Here is an 18537-nt window from a genome sequence, read left to right on the forward strand (position 1 = left end):
TTAGGTCTGAAGGGCGAGTGAGCAGCCACTGGGAGTGATGAGCAGAATTGGTAGGAAAATCGCTCCAGGCAGAGGGCAGAGCAAGGTCAAAGGCCCCGAGGCAGAAATAAGCTTGGCTTGTCCAAGGAGTGGCTGGAGAATGGTTAGCGAGGAGAGGAGAGTTGGAAAGTGAGGCTGGAGCAGGTGACAGGGCCAGGCTGTGTAGGACCGTTGTCATCTGGGGTCAGGAGTTTGGGTTTATTCTGAGGCCCCCAGGAGACCGTTAGGTGGCTCATGCTAAGGTGGTAGGTGGTCGCACACAGTATGATTGACTTAGGTTTTCAGAAAGGTCAGTTAGCATTTGACTGCTCCAGACCCAAACAAGCCTTCCTTTCTAGAGCCGATGGCTAGTATCACAAGCCCAGGCCTGGTCAGAAGAGGAACCCACCTATTTGGACCCCCTCCCCACCGCCCTCTACAAACCCTCGGCAGCCGTGCCTGCAGCCCAAGCTGGGGTTTGGCTTCCAGTCCAGAGCAAGCTGTTCCTCCTGCATGAGCCTCGGCCGCCCCTGCATCTTTCACTCTCTCCTGCCTCTCTCTCTCTCTCTCTCTCTCTGCGCAGATATTGTAGGCACTCTGAGGCCAGATGAGAAGGCCATCATGACTTACGTGTCCTGCTTCTACCACGCTTTCTCGGGGGCTCAGAAGGTGAGCTGAGGCGGAGCGCCCCTCGCTGCTGTGCCTGGAGACTTACCCTCTCTGTCCCCTCCCATCCCCACCACCCATCTGTGGTTGGAGCCGTGGCCAGGCCGCCATGGCATGAGGGCTGACCCGCTCAGGCGGGTTTCTTGTGACCCTGGGCCTCCAGTGCCACCTGTGAGCCGGTGCAGGTCCGGTGCTGACATGCTGCAGATGACCCCTGTGAACACCTGTGAGGTAGGGGCGCCCCAGTTTCTCAGACGAGGCTGTCGAGGCCCAGCTCCGCATTCACGACAGAGCTGCCGTGTGGCCCAGGCTCCACGCTGGGCCCTTTCCCCCGGAGCACTGGCTTCTGCCCCCCACTCTGCAGCTCCTTTCCCTCCCCAGCACCCCGCGAGGGCTCTCGTGAGCAGGTTAGACTCCTTGCTGAGCTGGCCCCTGCTGGCCTAGCTGTCCGGCCGGGCCCCGGCAGCCCGCTGATGCAGGCAGAGCAGGCGGGAGTGTCTGTTCCCAGAGGCGGCACCCCGTGAGCTGGGCTGACCTCACACTGCCCCCGTGGGGGTCCTCCACTTCCGCAGAAAGGTGCCCAGCTGCCCCTGGGGAGAGAGGCTGCCTGGAGGCCTGGGCACCTCTGTCCCCGCTGCTTGCCTCCTGGTCTCTGGTCTTGGGCAGCGATGGACCCCTAGTGACTTGGTTTTGTGTCACCAGTTGGGAGGAGGAGAAGAAATGAGCTCTTGCTTATGGAGCTCTCACCACCTGCGAGGCACCCCTCCCAGGACCCCACGAGCATAGGCTCTAAGAGAGTCCCAGGGAGGGTGGGCAGTATCCCTGGTCAGAAGAGGAGGAAGCATGGTTCAGGGAGGTGGGAGCTGCCCCTGATGCCACAGGACAGGACTGCACCTGCGGCCTCCTGCAGAGCGCCCCCTTCAGAGCCGGGTCCGGCGGGGCCTTCCCGTGGGCGGTCTGCCCGGCCCTGCTCTGCCACCCTTAGCACTATGACCTCGGATAAATCACTTCCCCTCAGCTCCCCCGTCTGAAGTGGGGACCATGTCAGTTCCCATCTCAGGGTTGTTCTGAAGATGAAGGCAGCTCGTACGGGTGAAGGCTTAGACGGTGCCTGGCTCCCTGAGTGCGCCGCAGATGATGGCGTGGTCACAGCGGCAGGGGTCTCCCCAGCCCTGTCCCGGGAGCCACATTTCAGAGCCTCTCACCAGCTGCCCTGCATGTGGTTGGAGCTTGTGTTTGGCATGTTCTGCTGGAGGGGACCCCACCCTAGTGGGGGTGGGTGGGTAGCAGTGGAAAATTCTCACCACCAATGCTGGCTAACAGCACGTTCGCCACTGGACTCAGCCCTCGCGGCCCCGAGCCAGGTGCCCCACGGTGCCTTCGAGGGAGGGTGTTCTCTCCTGCCCAAAGTGCTCCTGTGCTGAGCTGGCCTCCTGTGCAGAGGGACTGAGGGAGCTGACACTGGCAGGGCAGCCCAGGTCAGAGCGTCCCGGGTTTCCGAGGCAGCGGGGGCCCTCTCGTGAGGGAGGAAACAAAGTTCAGGCTTCTCCAGCGATGAGTCCAGCTTCCCTCTGCTGCGTCTGCTGCTCAGGACAGCCTGGCCATGCTTTTTATTTTTGCCACTGTCTTGTCCCCAGAGACTCCGTCCAGGCTCTTTTTGTTTGTTTGTTTGTTTGTTTGTTTGTTTGTTTTTGAGGAAGATTAGCCCTGAGCTAAGTACTGCCAGTCCTCCTCTTTTTGCTGAGGAAGCCTGGCCCTGAGCTAATGTCGTGCCCATCTTCCTCTACTTTATACGTGGGACGCCTACCACAGCATGGCGTGCCAAGTGGTGCCATGTCCGCACCCGGGATCTGAACCAGTGAACCCCGGGCCGGTGAGAAGTAGAATGTGTGAACTTAATAGCTGCGCCATCGGGCCGGCCCCTGTCCAGGCTCTTGAAGAGCCCTCCGGGGGTGTAGCTGTAGTCTGTCAGTGTGAGGCGAGCCCCAGCTCTGGCTCTGAGAACGCCGTTCGCTCCTGATGGTTCACTTCTAGCCGCTGAAGCGCCTGCCCCTTGCTCTTTGCTCTCGGGTTCATTCATCAGCCCTGCGTACATCACACACGCCCAGCCCCGGCTGGGTGCCAGGCGCCCAGCCGTGCAACAGACACTGATGACTGCAGCGCCCGCCCGTGTGGGTCTGCACAGCCAAGTGGGTTTTAGCTTGCGGTGCCGGTCATCTCTTCCAAGTTAGGGGTCAGGGCCTGACCTCTGTCACCCCCCACAAGCTGCGACCTGGGCTCTGCTTCCTGTGTCACATGGGCCAGTGGTCATTGGCTGAGCCCTCCTGAGCCTCATCTGAGGGGCAGTGCCTGGGGCCGTCGACGTGTCCTGCAGCACGATGCGGGGTGTGCGTGTGCACAAACCTCGGCGGTCCCTGCTCGGCTCCCCGCCTGTCCCCTGGTGCGGCGTGTGACCGGGAGGGGCGGGCCTGGAGCCCTCCCCCAGCTCTCTGTTTTCCTTCCCCACCACTCTGTAGACCCTCCTATTTCTGTTCCTGTTCTGTTGCTGTTTCAACTCTTCCTCTTGGACCCTTTCTGTGCTTCCTGAAAGGTACCTGGTCTCTCCTCCCCCGTGTGGCACTCCTCACCCTCCTCCTCCACCTCTCCTCGCACTGTCCCCCAGCAGCACAAGGCGGGACCTTGTCCTGTGGTTCTGGGCAGAGGCTAGTCACTGTCTCCACCACGCTGCTTTCCAAGGCCCTGGCTCCCTTCTGCCCCGTGGATTGTGACTTCTGCCCAGTGAGCTGTCGACACCCACCTCCAAGGGGAGGATTAGGAAGGGCCAGGCACGCTCTGGCTGTGTGCTGACCACCAGGCTTCTTTTGGGGGGACACCAGTACCCCTGCCCCTTGCTCTGTCCCATCGCTGTCTAGCTTGGCCTTCTACAGCCTACTCTCCCACCTAAGGGAGACCCCTTCCAGGGCTTGGCCCACCAAAGGACCCCACTCAACCTCGCCCAACCCTCCTGTTGGAGGGCACCAGAGGGCCTGTGAATCCATTTCCCCTACAGTGGGAGGGCTCCCCAGCTCCCCTCAGCACCTCCAGGGTCCAGGCCCTTAGCCGAGGGGCCCAGCTATCTGGACGGGGCCTTTAGCAGTCAGCTGCGGGGACACCAGCAAGGTCTCTCGGGACACGGCACTCAGGGCGCCATCTTGCTGGAGCTGCGCTTCCTTTCCTTCCCTCCTCGGGGAGTTCTCTGTGGGCCCTGGAGGAGCCAGCTTTCAGGGGACCTGTGTGTCAGGAGGGAGGGTTGCCAGCCCCAGGCAGCCCTGACTGTGTGCTTCCGTGACCCAGGCTGAGACGGCCGCCAACCGGATCTGCAAGGTGCTGGCTGTCAATCAGGAGAACGAGCACCTGATGGAAGATTACGAGAGGCTGGCCAGCGATGTGAGTGTGCCACTCATCCCCACCCCGGGGCCCCGCTGCAGCTGAAAGGTCGGGTCACCCCTTGTTACCCTTGGCCGGAGGTCGTGTGACACTTGCAGAGGGGAGGACCAGCATGGCAGTGAGACTTTCTAGAAAAGGTTGTAAGGTTACAGGCAGTGTTGGACCAAGCCAATTTGAGACCTCTCGGGTTGGTTTCACAAGGCTAAGGGTGACACTGGAATGTCACTCTGCTAGCTGGCTCCTGGGTCTTGAGCATGGTTTCCTACAGAGACACTCAAGGGCAGCTTCCTGAACGTTGCTCTAGAACCTTCCAGGGAGCTTTTTCAAACTCCTGTTCCCGTGCCCTTCCCCCGAGGGACTGATCAGTAGGATGGAGAGAGCAGGAGCTGGTGTGATGGTGACAGGATTGCTGTTCATCGTGGCAGGCCCCTGTGAGCCCCTCGTGAGCGGGCTCAGCCGTCTTCACAGCAGCCCTATGAGGAGGGGCTCCTGTCACCCTGTTTTCCAAGTGAGGAAACTGAGGCCCAGAGAGGGTCCAGCGCACGGCTACCATCACACAGCTGGTGGGACAGAACCGGGGTTCAAACCAAGGCAGCCCCACTCCAGAGCCTGGGCCCGACTGTCAGTCGGGAACATGGGCGTTTAGGACATGCCTTCTAGATTCGCTCCTTTAGTTTTTAAATTCCCAGATTAAAAAAATAAAAACACTTCAGCTCCCCAAGGGCAGTCATTTGACTGCCCCTCTAGACCAGTGGTTCCCAGACTTTGAGATTTCACGGACCGGGAAGAGGTGTGACAGCCAACCCATGGCAGCCAACTTTTTATTTTGCCAAGTTAAGGATATTTTAAAAAGAAAAAGCTGCCATCTGTTACCACCATCATTTCTAATACCAAGAAAAAGTTAAAAGGTTGCATATTTTAGAATCAGCCTTTCCCGAGAGAGGGCAGTTGGCGCCATGCATCAAGACATAAACACACGCGGCACCTTTGTCCTCGGTTCTCTTCGTTTGCCAGAGGTTGGCGTTTGCGAACCACTTCTCCGAGCGTGTCTATGTTGCACAGTAACCGATTTTACTCTCCTAGGATTGTTCTAGAATGTCCAGTTTGTTTGCTTTTTATACCCCTTCCCCACTCCATCAAAGACATGAGCGGCTCATAAAAATAGAGGTCACTGTCTTTTTCAACCTCACTTTCTGGTTTTTTATGTCCCAGCCCCTTTGCATGGCACTGGCCGCCCCAGAGCGAGCTGGGCCTGCGGTCAGTGAACAGGGAGCCGGGAGATTCAGACAGTGCTGAGCCCAGTGAAGACGGTGACAGCGGGCTCACATGGTGGGCTGTGATGGGGAGGCCCTCCGAGGAGGGGCGTTTGACTTCAAGCTGCCCAGCTTAGATCTGAGGAAAAGGAAAACCAAGAGAGGAAGTAGCCAGAGAACAGCACGGCGGTTCAGAGAGGGGCACGTGTTCCCAAATTCCTTGCCATGGGATCCTAAGAGGAATCTTGGGCAAGTTGGGCTGGGGAACAGGGGTGATCCCCAAGATCGGGCCCTCGAAGATCCAGGTCTCGTGTTCCCACGAGCCGGGGGTGGCCCTGTCAGCGCCCTGAGGGCCCCCCACAAAGGCCTCCTCCGTGCTCCTTGTGGGCCCACAGCTCCTGGAGTGGATCCGGCGCACGATCCCCTGGCTGGAGGACCGCGTGCCCCAGAAGACTATCCAGGAAATGCAGCAGAAGCTGGAGGACTTCCGCGACTACCGGCGTGTGCACAAGCCGCCCAAGGTGCAGGAGAAGTGCCAGCTGGAGATCAACTTCAACACGCTGCAGACCAAGCTGCGCCTCAGCAACCGGCCCGCCTTCATGCCCTCCGAGGGCAAGATGGTCTCGGTGAGTGCCCAGGGCGCCGGGGCTTGCGGAACTGCGAGGAGCAGAGGGGCAGCTCCAGACCCTCCCAGGCGTGTTGTTTGGCGCACACAGTCTTTCTTAACTAGAATGCACAGCCCGTGCGATGGGGGAGGGGCACTTGGTACTTGACCATGCGCCCCTCCCTGCCTCTGCCCAGAATCTTACCCCCATCCCCAAACCACACCGTAGTTTGTGTGGAATTGTTTGAATTTGGACCGGCTGTCAGCTGTGACTCCAGGACCACCAGGTGCTTGAGGCCCCTTCTCAGGGGACGGACGATATCCCCTGGACAGTCACCTTCGGCTCCCATAGCCCCATCCGTGTCATTCATTCATTTTCATTCATCCATTTAATCTCAAAGAACTGACTGCACCTGCCATGCACCGGGCCCTGTCTGGGCACACGGACACAGCGAAGCAGGGGGCAGACGTGACCCCAGCCCATCAGCATCCCTCAGGGAGGCATCGCCCTGCTGGGTGCCCAAGCTGCCCTGTGATAGCCCTGCCCCCCTGCCCTGCAGGACATCAACAACGGCTGGCAGCACCTGGAGCAGGCCGAGAAGGGCTATGAGGAGTGGCTGCTGAACGAGATCCGCAGGCTGGAGCGGCTCGACCACCTGGCGGAGAAGTTCCGGCAGAAAGCCTCCATCCACGAGGCCTGGACCGATGGTATGGCCCTCCGCTGCCTCACCGCTTTCCCGTCTCTGAGGCGCACGCTCATGCACAGCACCCCTCCTGTGGTGGGTCTGTGTCAGGCCCCCTTTCCTGCTGCTTGGGCATGTGCATGTCAGAAATGCTGCTCTGGGTCCGGGTCCTCCAGTCCCAGGCAGCAGCGAACAGTTTGGGGCCAGGCCCTCCTTATCGTCCTGGCTGTTCTGGCCCAGAGGTTACAAGCAGGTGGGCCCCTCCCTGGGTCATCAAAAGCCAGTCGTCCAGGAATGCAGCCATGCCTCACCCCAGCTCCATGGGGAGGTGAGCCGTGCCCTGTCCACTCTGCCGTGTCTTCCCTGAGGACGGTGCCCGTCCTGGGCCAGGTGGACGTGGGGACAGGCTCACCCATCCCCAGCAGCCTGTGTGCAGACAGCACGCCTTCCGTCTTCCCCACCCTTTGTGACCATGGACTTCATGCTGAAGAACCCGTGCTGGATGGACCTGTGTCCTGAGCACGGTCCTTAAAGGCAAGGCCAGGGAGCTGCCCCCTGGCTTGCTGCCCGACCCGAAGACCGTGCTCGCTGGCCGCTGGCTGCCACCCGTCAATGTGGCCCACCTGGGAGCTCTCTGCCCTCGTGACCCATCCCAGAGCCTCCTTCCCAGGGCCTGGCCCCCCACAGGATGGCTTGTCCCCAAAGAGTAGCTGTGCCTCCTGTTCCTCAGCGGCTCTGGGCTGCCTGTCCCCTTGGCTCAGGATGTGGAATTCCATCACGTCCCTGGCCTCGGTCAGGAGCCCCCATGGCTGAGATTCCAGATCCCAGGGGCCTGTAAGTCTTCAGAAAGTGGCTGGTGCCTGGGAAAGCCGAGAGCATCCATAGCCCGCACTCCCGCTTCTGGCCGCCTCCTCGCCAACTCTGTCTCTGCCCTCCTGCCACCGCCCTGCCCGGCTGATTTCACACTTCTCTGCATTGCTCAGTGTTGGCTCTCATCCCTTCCACCCCCACAGCTCCCTGTGAGATCCTCACTGAGCCTCTGGTGGCTCCTCCAGCCCCCACCCACCCAGCTTTTCTGCAGGCAGCCCCCACACTAGCCACATACTAAGACCTACCCAGAGGCACCCATACGGAGTCTGCCCCGCCCCGTCAGCCTGTGAACACATACCTGCATGATCGCAGACCTGGGCCCACGTCACCCATGTCCCTGGCTGCAGCCCATCTAGTGCCCTCTTCACATGAGCTCAGGCCGGCTGTTCTCCAGCAGCAGCTGCCAGATCCAGAGCCAGACCCTGGTCCCTCCTCCGCCAGGGAAAGAAGGTAGAGGAGGAGAACCCGGAAGGGGGGCGCGGAAGAGCTGGCCCGGGCCAGGGATGTGGGCACCACCGTCACACCTCGCAGAAATGGTGCCCAGGGTTTCTACACCCCCCCCCCCCGGAGGAGGGGCCTTGGCATTTAGTTCATTTGTTCATTCATTCACCAGACCCCTCTTGAGCGTCGTCTTTGTGCACAGGCGTTTCCCAGGTAGGCGAGGTCCCAAGCTGGGGGGCTTACAGGCCAGCAGGTTGGGGTATTTCTCCTGTCAGGGCCCCTCGGGCACAGCAGCTGTGTCCCATGCCTGGACTGGGCTGTCTCCTTGTTACCACGCCATGTGTCTCCCTCATCCTTCACGGGCTCTGGGTGTCATCCCTGTGGATTTCCCTTCTGGAGCCTCTTGGCCCATGTTATCAGCTCTGCAGTCCCTCGCCTGGGGCTCCAGCGGACCCTGGGAAGATGGCTTCCTGTGGCTGAGGAGTGTGGGTGTGCGGCCACCAGACCTTCCCTGGGAATGACCCTGGGGCCTGCCTTCATCTGAAGGTGTTTAGGGGTAGCCGGCCCTGTCTCCAGCCAGGGCCCAACTGGTTCAGCGGTCTCCACATGCCCCTGTCCCACCCCTTTGGCATCTGGCCCTGCTCCTCGCGTCAGCCCAGGGCCCCCAGGCAGTCCTGCCTTCTCTCGTTCCCAAGATCCAAAGCCTCTGTCCTCTGAACCCCCAATTATGCAGAACAGGAGGACAGACCGGCCTCCCGCCCCCTCAGCACAGCTGGGACCCAGTTGTAGCAGCCTCCTCACCCTGGGGGTCAGGCCCAGAGGTTGGGATGAGCCGCCATCACTCTGTGTCCCCCTCAGCATCCCCCCCAGCCTGCAGGGGTGCAGGTCTGTGCAGGTCTTGGATTGTCTGGGGAAGAACGAGCCCCGAGTCCCTCCGTGGCTGTCGCGGCCTCTCCCGAGTTTGCAGTGCGCCCCCGGCCGGCTCCCTTGCTGAAGCTCTGCGGAGGCGGAGAAGTGGGAACCTACTATTTCGGGTTCCCACCCTTGGGAGAAAATTCGGAGAAGGGAATTGCAAGCTTGCCTTTGTGGTTAGGCCTCCCGCCCCAGGGCTGCAGGGCTCGTGGAGTCAGGCTCCCAGGCTGCCGCCCCCGCCTGCCAGTGCCGGCCTGGTCCTCGGGGTGGATGCGATGGTCCCGGCTCCATGCCTGCCCTTCTCGAACGTCACCTCACTGAGACGCCAGGCCTGATGTTGACCCTGTTTTACAGATGAGGGACAGGCGGGGAGAGGCTGCGTGCCACCCCACCGCTCTGAGGTCCGCACCAGGTGGGCAGCTGTTGCTCATATGCTCTGGTGCTGTGCTGAGGAGGGGATCTCTGAGCAGCACTCCAGGGGGAGCCCAAGGTGGCCTGCCTGAGCAGGGCACCTTCAGGAGCCGGGCTCCCAGCTGCCTGCCCAGGCGGGCACTTCCCCTTGGTCCTCTGCAGCCCTTCCTGTGCGTGGGCCCTTCCTTGAGCTCCTGTCCTTGGCTGTATAACCAGCCGGTCTCCAGGACCAGTAACAGTGTTCCTCCTGCCTTCAGAGGGCCTGACGGTGTACTGCCCTTGGGACGGGGTGGAGCACATGGATGTGTGTTAGGACCAGCACCCTGAGGGGGCGGGCCCAGGGGTCGGGTCCTGGGAGAAGCCTGGCTTGAACACTTCCCCTGCCCCACCCTGCTGAGGCAGGGCTATAGCCCCGCTGCTTCTGTGGGTCACAGCCCTCCACAGGTGGGTGACCCCTCTCCAGCCAGGGTAGCACATCCTCTTATGATCTCCCACCACTAACGGACACTAAGTGTAGGACGTGCAGGTTCAACTGGGATACCCGTCTCAGGCCCACCGACCCCACAGTGTCTCCTGGTTCCATCCAGGATATAGTTGGGCTTAGAGATCCCTGGAAAGGGCAAGGAAAAAGGTTCCAGAAGTTTCTAGCCTTCGTGGCACCGTCCTCAATGAGGCAGGATGTGAGGACTGCACCCCGTTTCCCTCTCTGGTTGGACGGCCCTCTGGACTCCTGCTGTGCTGGTGTCTAAGCACCCCCTGCCCTCTGCGCCCCCAGGGAAGGAGGCCATGCTGAAGCAGCGGGACTATGAGACGGCCACCCTGTCGGACATCAAAGCCCTCATCCGCAAGCACGAGGCCTTCGAAAGCGACCTGGCCGCACACCAGGACCGCGTGGAGCAGATTGCGGCCATCGCCCAGGAGCTCAAGTACGTGTGGGCTCACGGAGCCCCTGCACCTGCCTTCCCTTCAGCACCCAGCCCAGAGCAGTGGCGGGGCTGCCTCCTGAGGCCCGGCCTGCCACAGGGCCTGGACGGGGCCTCCCAGCCCGCCCCCCAACTCCTGTCAGAGGCCAGGGAAGGGCCTGTTCAAGGACGCCCTTATCCATCTCGTCTTAACCCCGGATGAGAAACAGTGGGGTCTGGATTCTCTGATAGAAGGGAGGTCTCTGACCCCCTGTCTTGATTCCTAGGCTGTAGGGGTCCCTGGGGCTCCACCTCCTCTGCCTGCCATACCAAGGGGACCTCCTGGCCCCCTGATGTGGGGGCAGCCTAGCCCCTACTGCTCCCACCCGCTCCTCCCTGAGGGAGTAGGGCTGTACAGAGAGCCCATTGTTCTGCTGCCCTTCCCTCTCCTGCTCAGAATACGCTTATTGTAAAAGCTTCCAGGCAGCCGGTTCTTTGCCCTCCCTTCCCCGCCCCAGTCAGATAAACTTGCGGACACAATTAGTACACTGAACCTCCAGAGCCAGTGAATGGGGGCCTTATTCCGCCAGTGCAGCGGCCAGCAGCGGGGAGGGCCCAGCGAGTGGGAGGCCCAGGCCATTACTTCATGGAAAATCCGCAGGCCCTGGAGGGGCGGCAGGGCTCCCAAAATAGCTGTCTGCTCAGAAATAGGAGCCTTGGCTGGAACTGCCCTTTCCACAGACACCCCCACCCTGCCACCATCCTCCCCACACTCCTGTTCCTACAAGGCCGGGGCCAGCCCGACGCCTGGTGCAGCCACGCTGGGCTGGGCCAGTTTCCTCCCTGACTCCTCCCGCCGCACTGCCCAGTTGCTCTGGGGGTACCCCGTTTGCTCACCCTGCGGCAGAAGTACCGTGGGGCCTTCGCGGTCCCTGCTGGGCACTACTGGAGGGTCCCCTTGGGGTCCTGCAGCCTCTCCTAGGATTGAGCCCCTGCCCCTGGCGTGCCCGGGCCGAGAAGATGAGGTCACAGACGCAGACATCCGCAGGGATGTGGGGGTGGGATGTGGGCAGGTCCCCCCATTGGTGGGCCAGCCCCTGGAAGCTGGTGGGACACACACTTGGAGTAAGTCCTAGGCCGGCCTACTTCGCAGGCTCAGGGAAGAGCCGTGCAAACCCACTCCCCGAGCCAGGGAACGGACGGTCCTGAAGCAGTTCTCCGGACCGTAGCCCTGGAAGAGAAGGGCAGGGCTGTTTGGGGTGCCGTCCGTTCCCTCCCCGATGATCAGGGGCCGAGGGCCGGCCAGGACCATCTGGATGGACAGCCCGGCGAGCGTGGACTAATGGCAGTGACGAAAACTCAGAGCGCTCGGTGCTCTGCCTGCACCAGCTCCTTTACTCCCCCAGCCACTGCGTTGCAGAGGGGGAGCTGAGGCACAGAGAGGCTAAGGGGCTTGCCCAAGGTCACACAGCTAGGGAGTGGTTGGGACAGCAATGGAACCCAGGCTGCCTGGTGCCTCTGTGGAGCACAGCCTCACTCCCTCTCCCAGCCCTTGCATGCGCCCTGGCCCCTGTATCCTGCCTGCCCGGCTTGCTCACCAGGCAGGCGAGACAGCCCCCAGGTCCTGTTCCTCCCCAGAGTTGTTCCCTGCTCCCCACCCCTCGCCAGGCCCCCAAGGTCCTGCTACAGGCATGACTCCCTAGGAACCCACTGCTAAGAATGTCTGTGTGTCTGGACTGCAGGAGCCAGGGACCTGGGCTGGTTTGAGGGATGGAGGGGCCGGGAGGCTGTGGTGGGTGTGGGGGCAGGAGCTATTGTACCAGCCTGGCGCTCCCTGAACCCTGGGCGTAGCAGTGATCAAACCTACTCCCTAGTCAGCTCTCTTTTTTCTTAAATATGTTAGTAATTGCATAGAATGAGAGCAATTAACTGCTTTAATACCCATTAAAACAAATGTGCAACCTGGATAAATACTGCCGCTGGTTTTACCTACGGAGCCCGCGGGCTGCTCTCAGCGTTCACGTGTACTGGGTGACATGCTCTCCACGCCCTCCCATCTCACGGATGAGAAAATGAGGTGGCCAGAGTAGGGAGTGCCCTGCCAGGGGTCACATGAGGACAGCATCAGAGGCAGAATTCAGCCCGGGGGGCTTGGCTCTAGCCCATCCCGTAACCAGTGCACACTGCTGGACTTCTTTAGATGGAAACGCAGTCCCGATGCGGGCGTGGTTGAGGGCCGCACACGGGGGCCTCCGAGGTAGCTTATGGCGACAGAGCACATCACGGAGTGTGTGAGCAGGAGGAAGCCCCTGCCCGTCAGCCCCTCCCCCACGTTCCTCCTACCTGGGGGCCTGTGGGCTGGAGGGGTGATTGATGACGGATGTCCTTAAGTGTTGGTGTCCCTGGCACCTGGCCTGAGACGCCTGGGGTGGGTGGGCCCTAGCACACCCTTGACTGCCCCTGCTGGCCTCATCACCATCTTCCCGGCCCACAGCGAGCTGGATTACTACGACTCCCACAACGTCAACACCCGGTGCCAGAAGATCTGCGACCAGTGGGATGCCCTCGGCTCTCTGACCCACAGCCGCAGGGAAGCCCTGGAGGTGAGGAGGGGCGATGCCACCCACCGAGCCTGTGTCCCCGCTGCCTTGAGGCTGGGGGGGCGGTAACCATGTCCAGACCCTTTAGCTTCCCCTGACCCACCCAGATGGGACATTCTCTGGCTCCTTCCTGCCCCCACACCCCTCCCCCCCATTCCCCACTGCTCTTGCTCGCTGGCTGACCTCTGTACTCTGTCCCTGTCCCTCCCCATGCACACCAGAAAACAGAGAAGCAGCTGGAGACCATTGACCAGCTGCACCTGGAGTACGCCAAGCGGGCAGCCCCCTTCAACAACTGGATGGAGAGTGCCATGGAGGATCTCCAGGACATGTTCATCGTGCACACCATCGAGGAGATCGAGGTCTGCAGCCGCCGACCTTCTCCTGGGGCCTCAGCGGGGCTGGACAGCCCCCTCACTCCCTCTCCTTCCCCAGGGCCTCATCTCAGCCCATGACCAGTTCAAGTCGACACTGCCAGACGCCGACAGGGAGCGCGATGCCATCCTGGCCATCCACAAGGAGGCCCAGAGGATCGCCGAGAGCAACCACATCAAGCTGTCGGGCAGCAACCCCTACACCACCGTCACACCCCAGATCATCAACTCCAAGTGGGAGAAGGTGAGTGGGGCCCATCGGCAGGGCCCGGGCTGGGGCTGGGGCTGGGGCTGGGCCAGCCCGGTGAGGGAGCCGCCACCTGACCGCGCTGCTCACGGCCGTCCCCAGGTGCAGCAGCTGGTGCCTAAGCGGGACCAGGCCCTCCTGGAGGAACAGAGCAAGCAGCAGTCCAACGAGCGCCTCCGCCGCCAGTTCGCCAGCCAGGCCAACATCGTGGGGCCCTGGATCCAGACTAAGATGGAGGTGAGGGGCCCGGCCCCCGCTGTGGGCCCAGGAGAGCCTGGCAGGGCCGAGTTGGGAAAGAGCCCCCAGTGAGCGGGAGGCCCCAGTGCTCCCTGGGGCCAGCAGGCTGGGAGTCCCGACGGCCTCGCGGGAGGAGGTGGGTCAGTAGGATTGCGTCGGTGGAAAGGGCAGTGCTGCCCAGAGGGAGACTCCGCTGAGCAGTCAGAGGTGGCTCAGGCCTCGACTCTGCCCTGGACTGGCAATCGTGAGCTCAGGAGTTTAATCTCTGCTCCTCAGTTTTCTCCTCTCTAAAATGGGTGTGAAAACAGTTACCGCGCTCAGACCCTCAGTGTGCTCACGGATGACCCTTGTGACCCGGCCACAGGAAGGCTGGTAAAGATCCGATTGCAGCTCTGGCTGCCACTTGCCAGTTGCTCACCGTGTACCAGGCACCCTGTTGGCCAGGGCGGCCTCGCTTAAACTTGCAGCAAGCCTGGGAGGGGCGCAGGCAGGCCAGCCTCGCAGCCCAGAGCTGGCTGCCCAGCGTGGCCACTGTGGGAGCCGAGGCGTGGGGAGCCGCTCTGAAGATGGCCAGGCCTGGGACAGATCCCAGCTCTGCCACTTGCTGTGACAAGTTGCTCTCTTTGGGCCTCAGTTTGCACATCTGCAGTCTGGGCTGTCACCGTCCTGGGCCTCACAGGGAGTCGAGGGTGCAGTGAGGTTGGGCGCATTATACTTGGCACAGAAACGCTCCATCCTGGCTGCTTTACTCTAGATGACAGGACTGGGGGGACAGCCAGCGAGCTGCAGGCCTTCCAGGAGAGGGGACCCCTGGGCAAAGGCCCCAGGCTGGAGGCCCCCCTGGCTGTGGGGCAGCCAGTGACAGAGAGACCTTCCCCAGGTGGCTGGGGGTGGCCGAGGGCCCGCCAGCCTGCCCCCAGCGCAGTGCCTTCTCTGCAGGAGATCGGGCGCATTTCCATCGAGATGAACGGGACCCTGGAGGACCAGCTGAGCCACCTGAAGCAGTACGAGCGCAGCATCGTGGACTACAAGCCCAACCTGGACCTGCTCGAGCAGCAGCACCAGCTCATCCAGGAGGCCCTCATCTTCGACAACAAGCACACCAACTACACCATGGAGGTATGCCCACCGTCCCGCCGCCCCCGCCAGCTCAGGATCCTGCAGCCGCCCAGGCCGGGCCTCCGTGTGCCAAATCGTTGGGGCCAGTAGAAGAGCTATCTGCCACTTCCTCTGTCTCCTCTTTTACTCTGACGGCAAAGAGACTAGATTGAACGTCCACACATTTCAGAAAAGCACAGTTTTCCCACCACCGCTCTCCCATCACCATGACAACGTGTGGCTCAGGACAGGCTCCCGGGAGAGCTGGGAGGGCAGCATCTGCCCCCGCTGTGGCCTCAGCAGTTTCGTCCTCGCTTGAGGACACAGATCCGCCAGCGTGTGCCGGAGTCCGTGGGCACAGCTCGCTGCGGGGTCAAAGTATCAGGCTGGTTGCCATCCTTGGGGTATGCTTGAAATTGTCCACCAGGACCATATTTACACCATGCACATCCACAGATACCACAAAACAAATAGGTTTTCCCCCGTAGAAAGCCAGTTAGACGTTGCCCAGCATACCTCTGCTAAGGTTCCCAGTGGATCCTGGCACAGGTATTGGGCCCTGGCCCTGCTCTGCTGGGACATAAACCAACGTGACGTGGACCCTGCTGGTTGGCAGAGGCCACAGGGAGGTGCCACGCCTGTTGCTGTGTGCAGATGAGGCCCAGAGAGCAGGAGCTGGACTGGGGCTGGGGAGAGAGTCGGGGTGGGTCCGACTCCAGGCCACATCCCGCTGCGAGGGGGCGCCGTGGTCCCAGCTCCCCAGTCACAGCCTTGCCCCTCCCCAGCACATCCGTGTGGGCTGGGAACAGCTGCTCACCACCATCGCGCGCACCATCAACGAGGTCGAGAACCAGATCCTCACCCGCGACGCCAAGGGCATCAGCCAGGAGCAGATGCAGGAGTTCCGCGCCTCCTTCAACCACTTCGACAAGGTGGGCCGCTCCTGCTGCCCCTGGGTGTCCCTCCTCCCTGCTCTCACCGTCCCATCCCGCCCCCTCCGTCGTCTTTGCATCTGTCCGTCCGTTCACATCACAGTTGCTGAGTATCAGCCGCCACTCACAGGGCCTGGCAGGGCCTCAGCCACTGACGGGGCGCAGAGGCACGTGACCTGGACCCCCAGCCTCGGCTTCCCTCGAGGCAGGAGAGGAGGTCCCAAGCCCCGGCTCTGGGGCAAAACCTTGCCAACCTACCAGTGAACTAAGTTCCAGCACGGCTGAGATCCAGGACCCAGCTGGGCTTCTGGGATGTGCGTGCACGCACACGCACGTGCGCACACACGTGCACACGCACACACACGTGCACACGCGCACACGCACACGCACACGCGCACACACGTGCACACGCACACACACACGCACACGCACACGCACACGCGCACACACGTGCACACGCACACACACACGCACACGTGCACGCACACGCACACACGTGCACACACACGCGCGCACACGCACACACGTGCACACACGCACACACACATACGTGCACACACACGTGCACACGCGCACACGCACACGCACACGCGCACGCGCACACACGTGCACACGCACACACACGTGCACACACGCACACGTGCACGCACACGCACACACGTGCACACACACGCGCGCACACGCACACACGTGCACACACGCACACACACATACGTGCACACACACGTGCACACACGCACGCACACACACGTGCGCACACGCACGCACACACACGTGCGCACACGCACACACGTGCACACACGCACACACACGCACACATGCACGCACACGCACACACACACACGGGGGTGTTAACGTGCAGATTCCGCCTGGCATTCCCTTTCGAAGGGCCCTGAGCACCTGTGTTTGCCCCTCCCCCTCCTACCCTGCTGGCCCGGGCGCCCTCAGCTCTGCACTGTCAGGCGGGGACCCCGACATCCCACGCGGGATGGGGTGCGGTCCCTTTTCTTCCACCCCAAATCCTGGGGGCAAGGAGAGCTCCCACTCCCTCACGAGTCCTGGGACTCAGTCCTCAGTCCTGCACCTCAGCTCCTGCCCCTGCTCTGGCCCAGGGGCCTCTGACTGCCCGCCAGGCCACCCACGGCCCTCCACTGTCCCTCCCTGCCCTGGCTGTCACCTCATCCTCGTCCCCTCTAACTGTGTGTTTCCTCCCCCATGTGTTCCCCTCCCCCTGCCCTCTGCACGGGACCCTGGCCCCTCTCCCCACCTCTCTGCGGGGCCTGGTCTCCACGGACGCCCACCCGGCAGGACCACGGCGGGGCGCTGGGGCCGGAGGAGTTCAAGGCCTGCCTCATCAGCCTGGGCTACGATGTGGAGAATGACCGGCAGGTACGCGCCCGTGCCCGCCGACCGTGGCATTAACTGCTCTTTCTCTCTCTCTCTCCTCTCTGTCTCCCCTCCTCTCGCCGTGCCGCCCCTTGTCATTGCGTGTGCCATTTCACCCGCTCTCCTGCCTCCTCCCTGCCCTGTGTCTCTGGACACCGTCCCCCTTACCTGGTCTCTCGGGGCCGCCTGTTTCCCCCGCTCTCCGCCACTGTCCTGTTTCCCGCTGTGCACATGGGGCGGCCCCTCTTGCCTACTCTGGGTCTGGCCTCCTCTGCTGTCCCTGCGTCCTCGAGCAGAAACAGACAGGCAGCATGGACTCCGATGACTTCAGGGCTCTGCTTATCTCCACAGGATACAGCCTGGTATGCGGCCTCTGCTCCCCTGCTGCCGTGCTCTCCTCCTCCTCCACTCCTCTGCCTCCCCCTGCTCCTCCTCCCCTCCCTTCCCCATCCCTCTTCCCCCCCCACTCCCCTTCTCCTCCTCTCCTTCCTCCCCTGCCTTCTCCCCCTCCTCCCCTTTCTCTTCTTCCTTCTCCTCCTGCCTCCCTCTCCTTCCTCCTCTCCCTCCTCCCCTTCTTCCTCCTCTTCTCCTCCCCTTTCTGCTTTCCCTTCTCCTCCCCCTCCCTCTCCCTCCCTTTCCTCCTCTCCCTTCTCCCCCTCTTCCTCCTCCTCCCTCCCCTTCCTCCCCTGCCTTCTCCTCCTCCTCTCTTTCCTCCTCTCCCTTCTCCCCCTCCTCCCTTTCCTCGTCCCCCCCCGCTCCTCCTCTCCCTCCCCCTCCTACTCCTCGTCTCCTCTTCCTCCTCCTCTCCGCCACCTCCACCCCCGCCTAGAGTCTCCCTGTCCTCCGGGACACTCCACCAGAGCAGCACAGCCTCGCTGCCTCTTCTGCTGCATCTGCTGGGCTGGGGTCCCTCCAGTGACTCCCTGGCCTCCCCTTCCTTTCCTAGAAGTGTGCAGAGAGGGGTCAGGTCCCTGGCTCTCCCCCTTCTCTCTCTTTCTCTCTCTCCCCCATCCTTCAGAGCTAGCTTGTGAGCCTGGGGCTGATGAGCAGAAGCCCTGTGTGGTCCACGCCCCAGCTCCTCACTTCCCACAGACATGGGCGGGATGGAGCAGCAGGCCCAGCCCGGCCTGGGGGACCAAGGCCCTTGGAGGCCGGCTCACAACGGCAGCTTGCTGGGCCAGGCTCGGGCTCTGCTCTCCTGGCCTGGTTCTCCTGGGGGGCATCTGCCAGGCCAGGCTGGGCCGCCCTGCTTGGCTCACATGCTCTGTCCCCTGCCCGACTCCCACCCCGCAGGGCGACGCCGAGTTCAACCGCATCATGAGCATGGTTGACCCCAACCACAGCGGCCTTGTGACCTTCCAAGCATTCATCGACTTCATGTCGAGGGAGACCACCGACACAGACACGGCCGACCAGGTCATCGCTTCCTTCAAGGTCCTGGCAGGGGACAAGGTAAGCGAGACGCCTCGGGGGCACC

General features: G+C 62.2%; 1 protein-coding gene across 5 annotated transcripts in view; it reads left to right on the plus strand.

The window, feature by feature from the left end:
* Nucleotides 1-18537, plus strand: part of ACTN4 (actinin alpha 4) — a 71066-nt gene that overhangs the window by 51209 nt on the left and 1320 nt on the right. The window contains exons 8-20 of one of the 5 annotated variants that reach the window (XM_044760109.2): nucleotides 602-687; nucleotides 4018-4110; nucleotides 5759-5989; nucleotides 6528-6675; nucleotides 10060-10210; nucleotides 12681-12789; nucleotides 13008-13148; nucleotides 13222-13404; nucleotides 13510-13644; nucleotides 14584-14763; nucleotides 15528-15674; nucleotides 17357-17422; nucleotides 18354-18512. In XM_044760109.2, the coding sequence (XP_044616044.1) occupies nucleotides 602-687; nucleotides 4018-4110; nucleotides 5759-5989; nucleotides 6528-6675; nucleotides 10060-10210; nucleotides 12681-12789; nucleotides 13008-13148; nucleotides 13222-13404; nucleotides 13510-13644; nucleotides 14584-14763; nucleotides 15528-15674; nucleotides 17357-17422; nucleotides 18354-18512 (1829 nt within the window). Of the gene's footprint in view, nucleotides 1-601; nucleotides 688-4017; nucleotides 4111-5758; nucleotides 5990-6527; nucleotides 6676-10059; nucleotides 10211-12680; nucleotides 12790-13007; nucleotides 13149-13221; nucleotides 13405-13509; nucleotides 13645-14583; nucleotides 14764-15527; nucleotides 15675-16982; nucleotides 17064-17356; nucleotides 17423-18353; nucleotides 18513-18537 lie in introns of all 5 variants that reach the window. The other 4 variants (XM_044760107.2, XM_044760111.2, XM_044760108.2 and 1 more) reach the window with 4 other exon arrangements.

This window comes from Equus asinus, chromosome 26 (genome assembly GCF_041296235.1).
Source record: "Equus asinus isolate D_3611 breed Donkey chromosome 26, EquAss-T2T_v2, whole genome shotgun sequence".
NCBI classification, from domain to species: domain Eukaryota; kingdom Metazoa; phylum Chordata; class Mammalia; order Perissodactyla; family Equidae; genus Equus; species Equus asinus.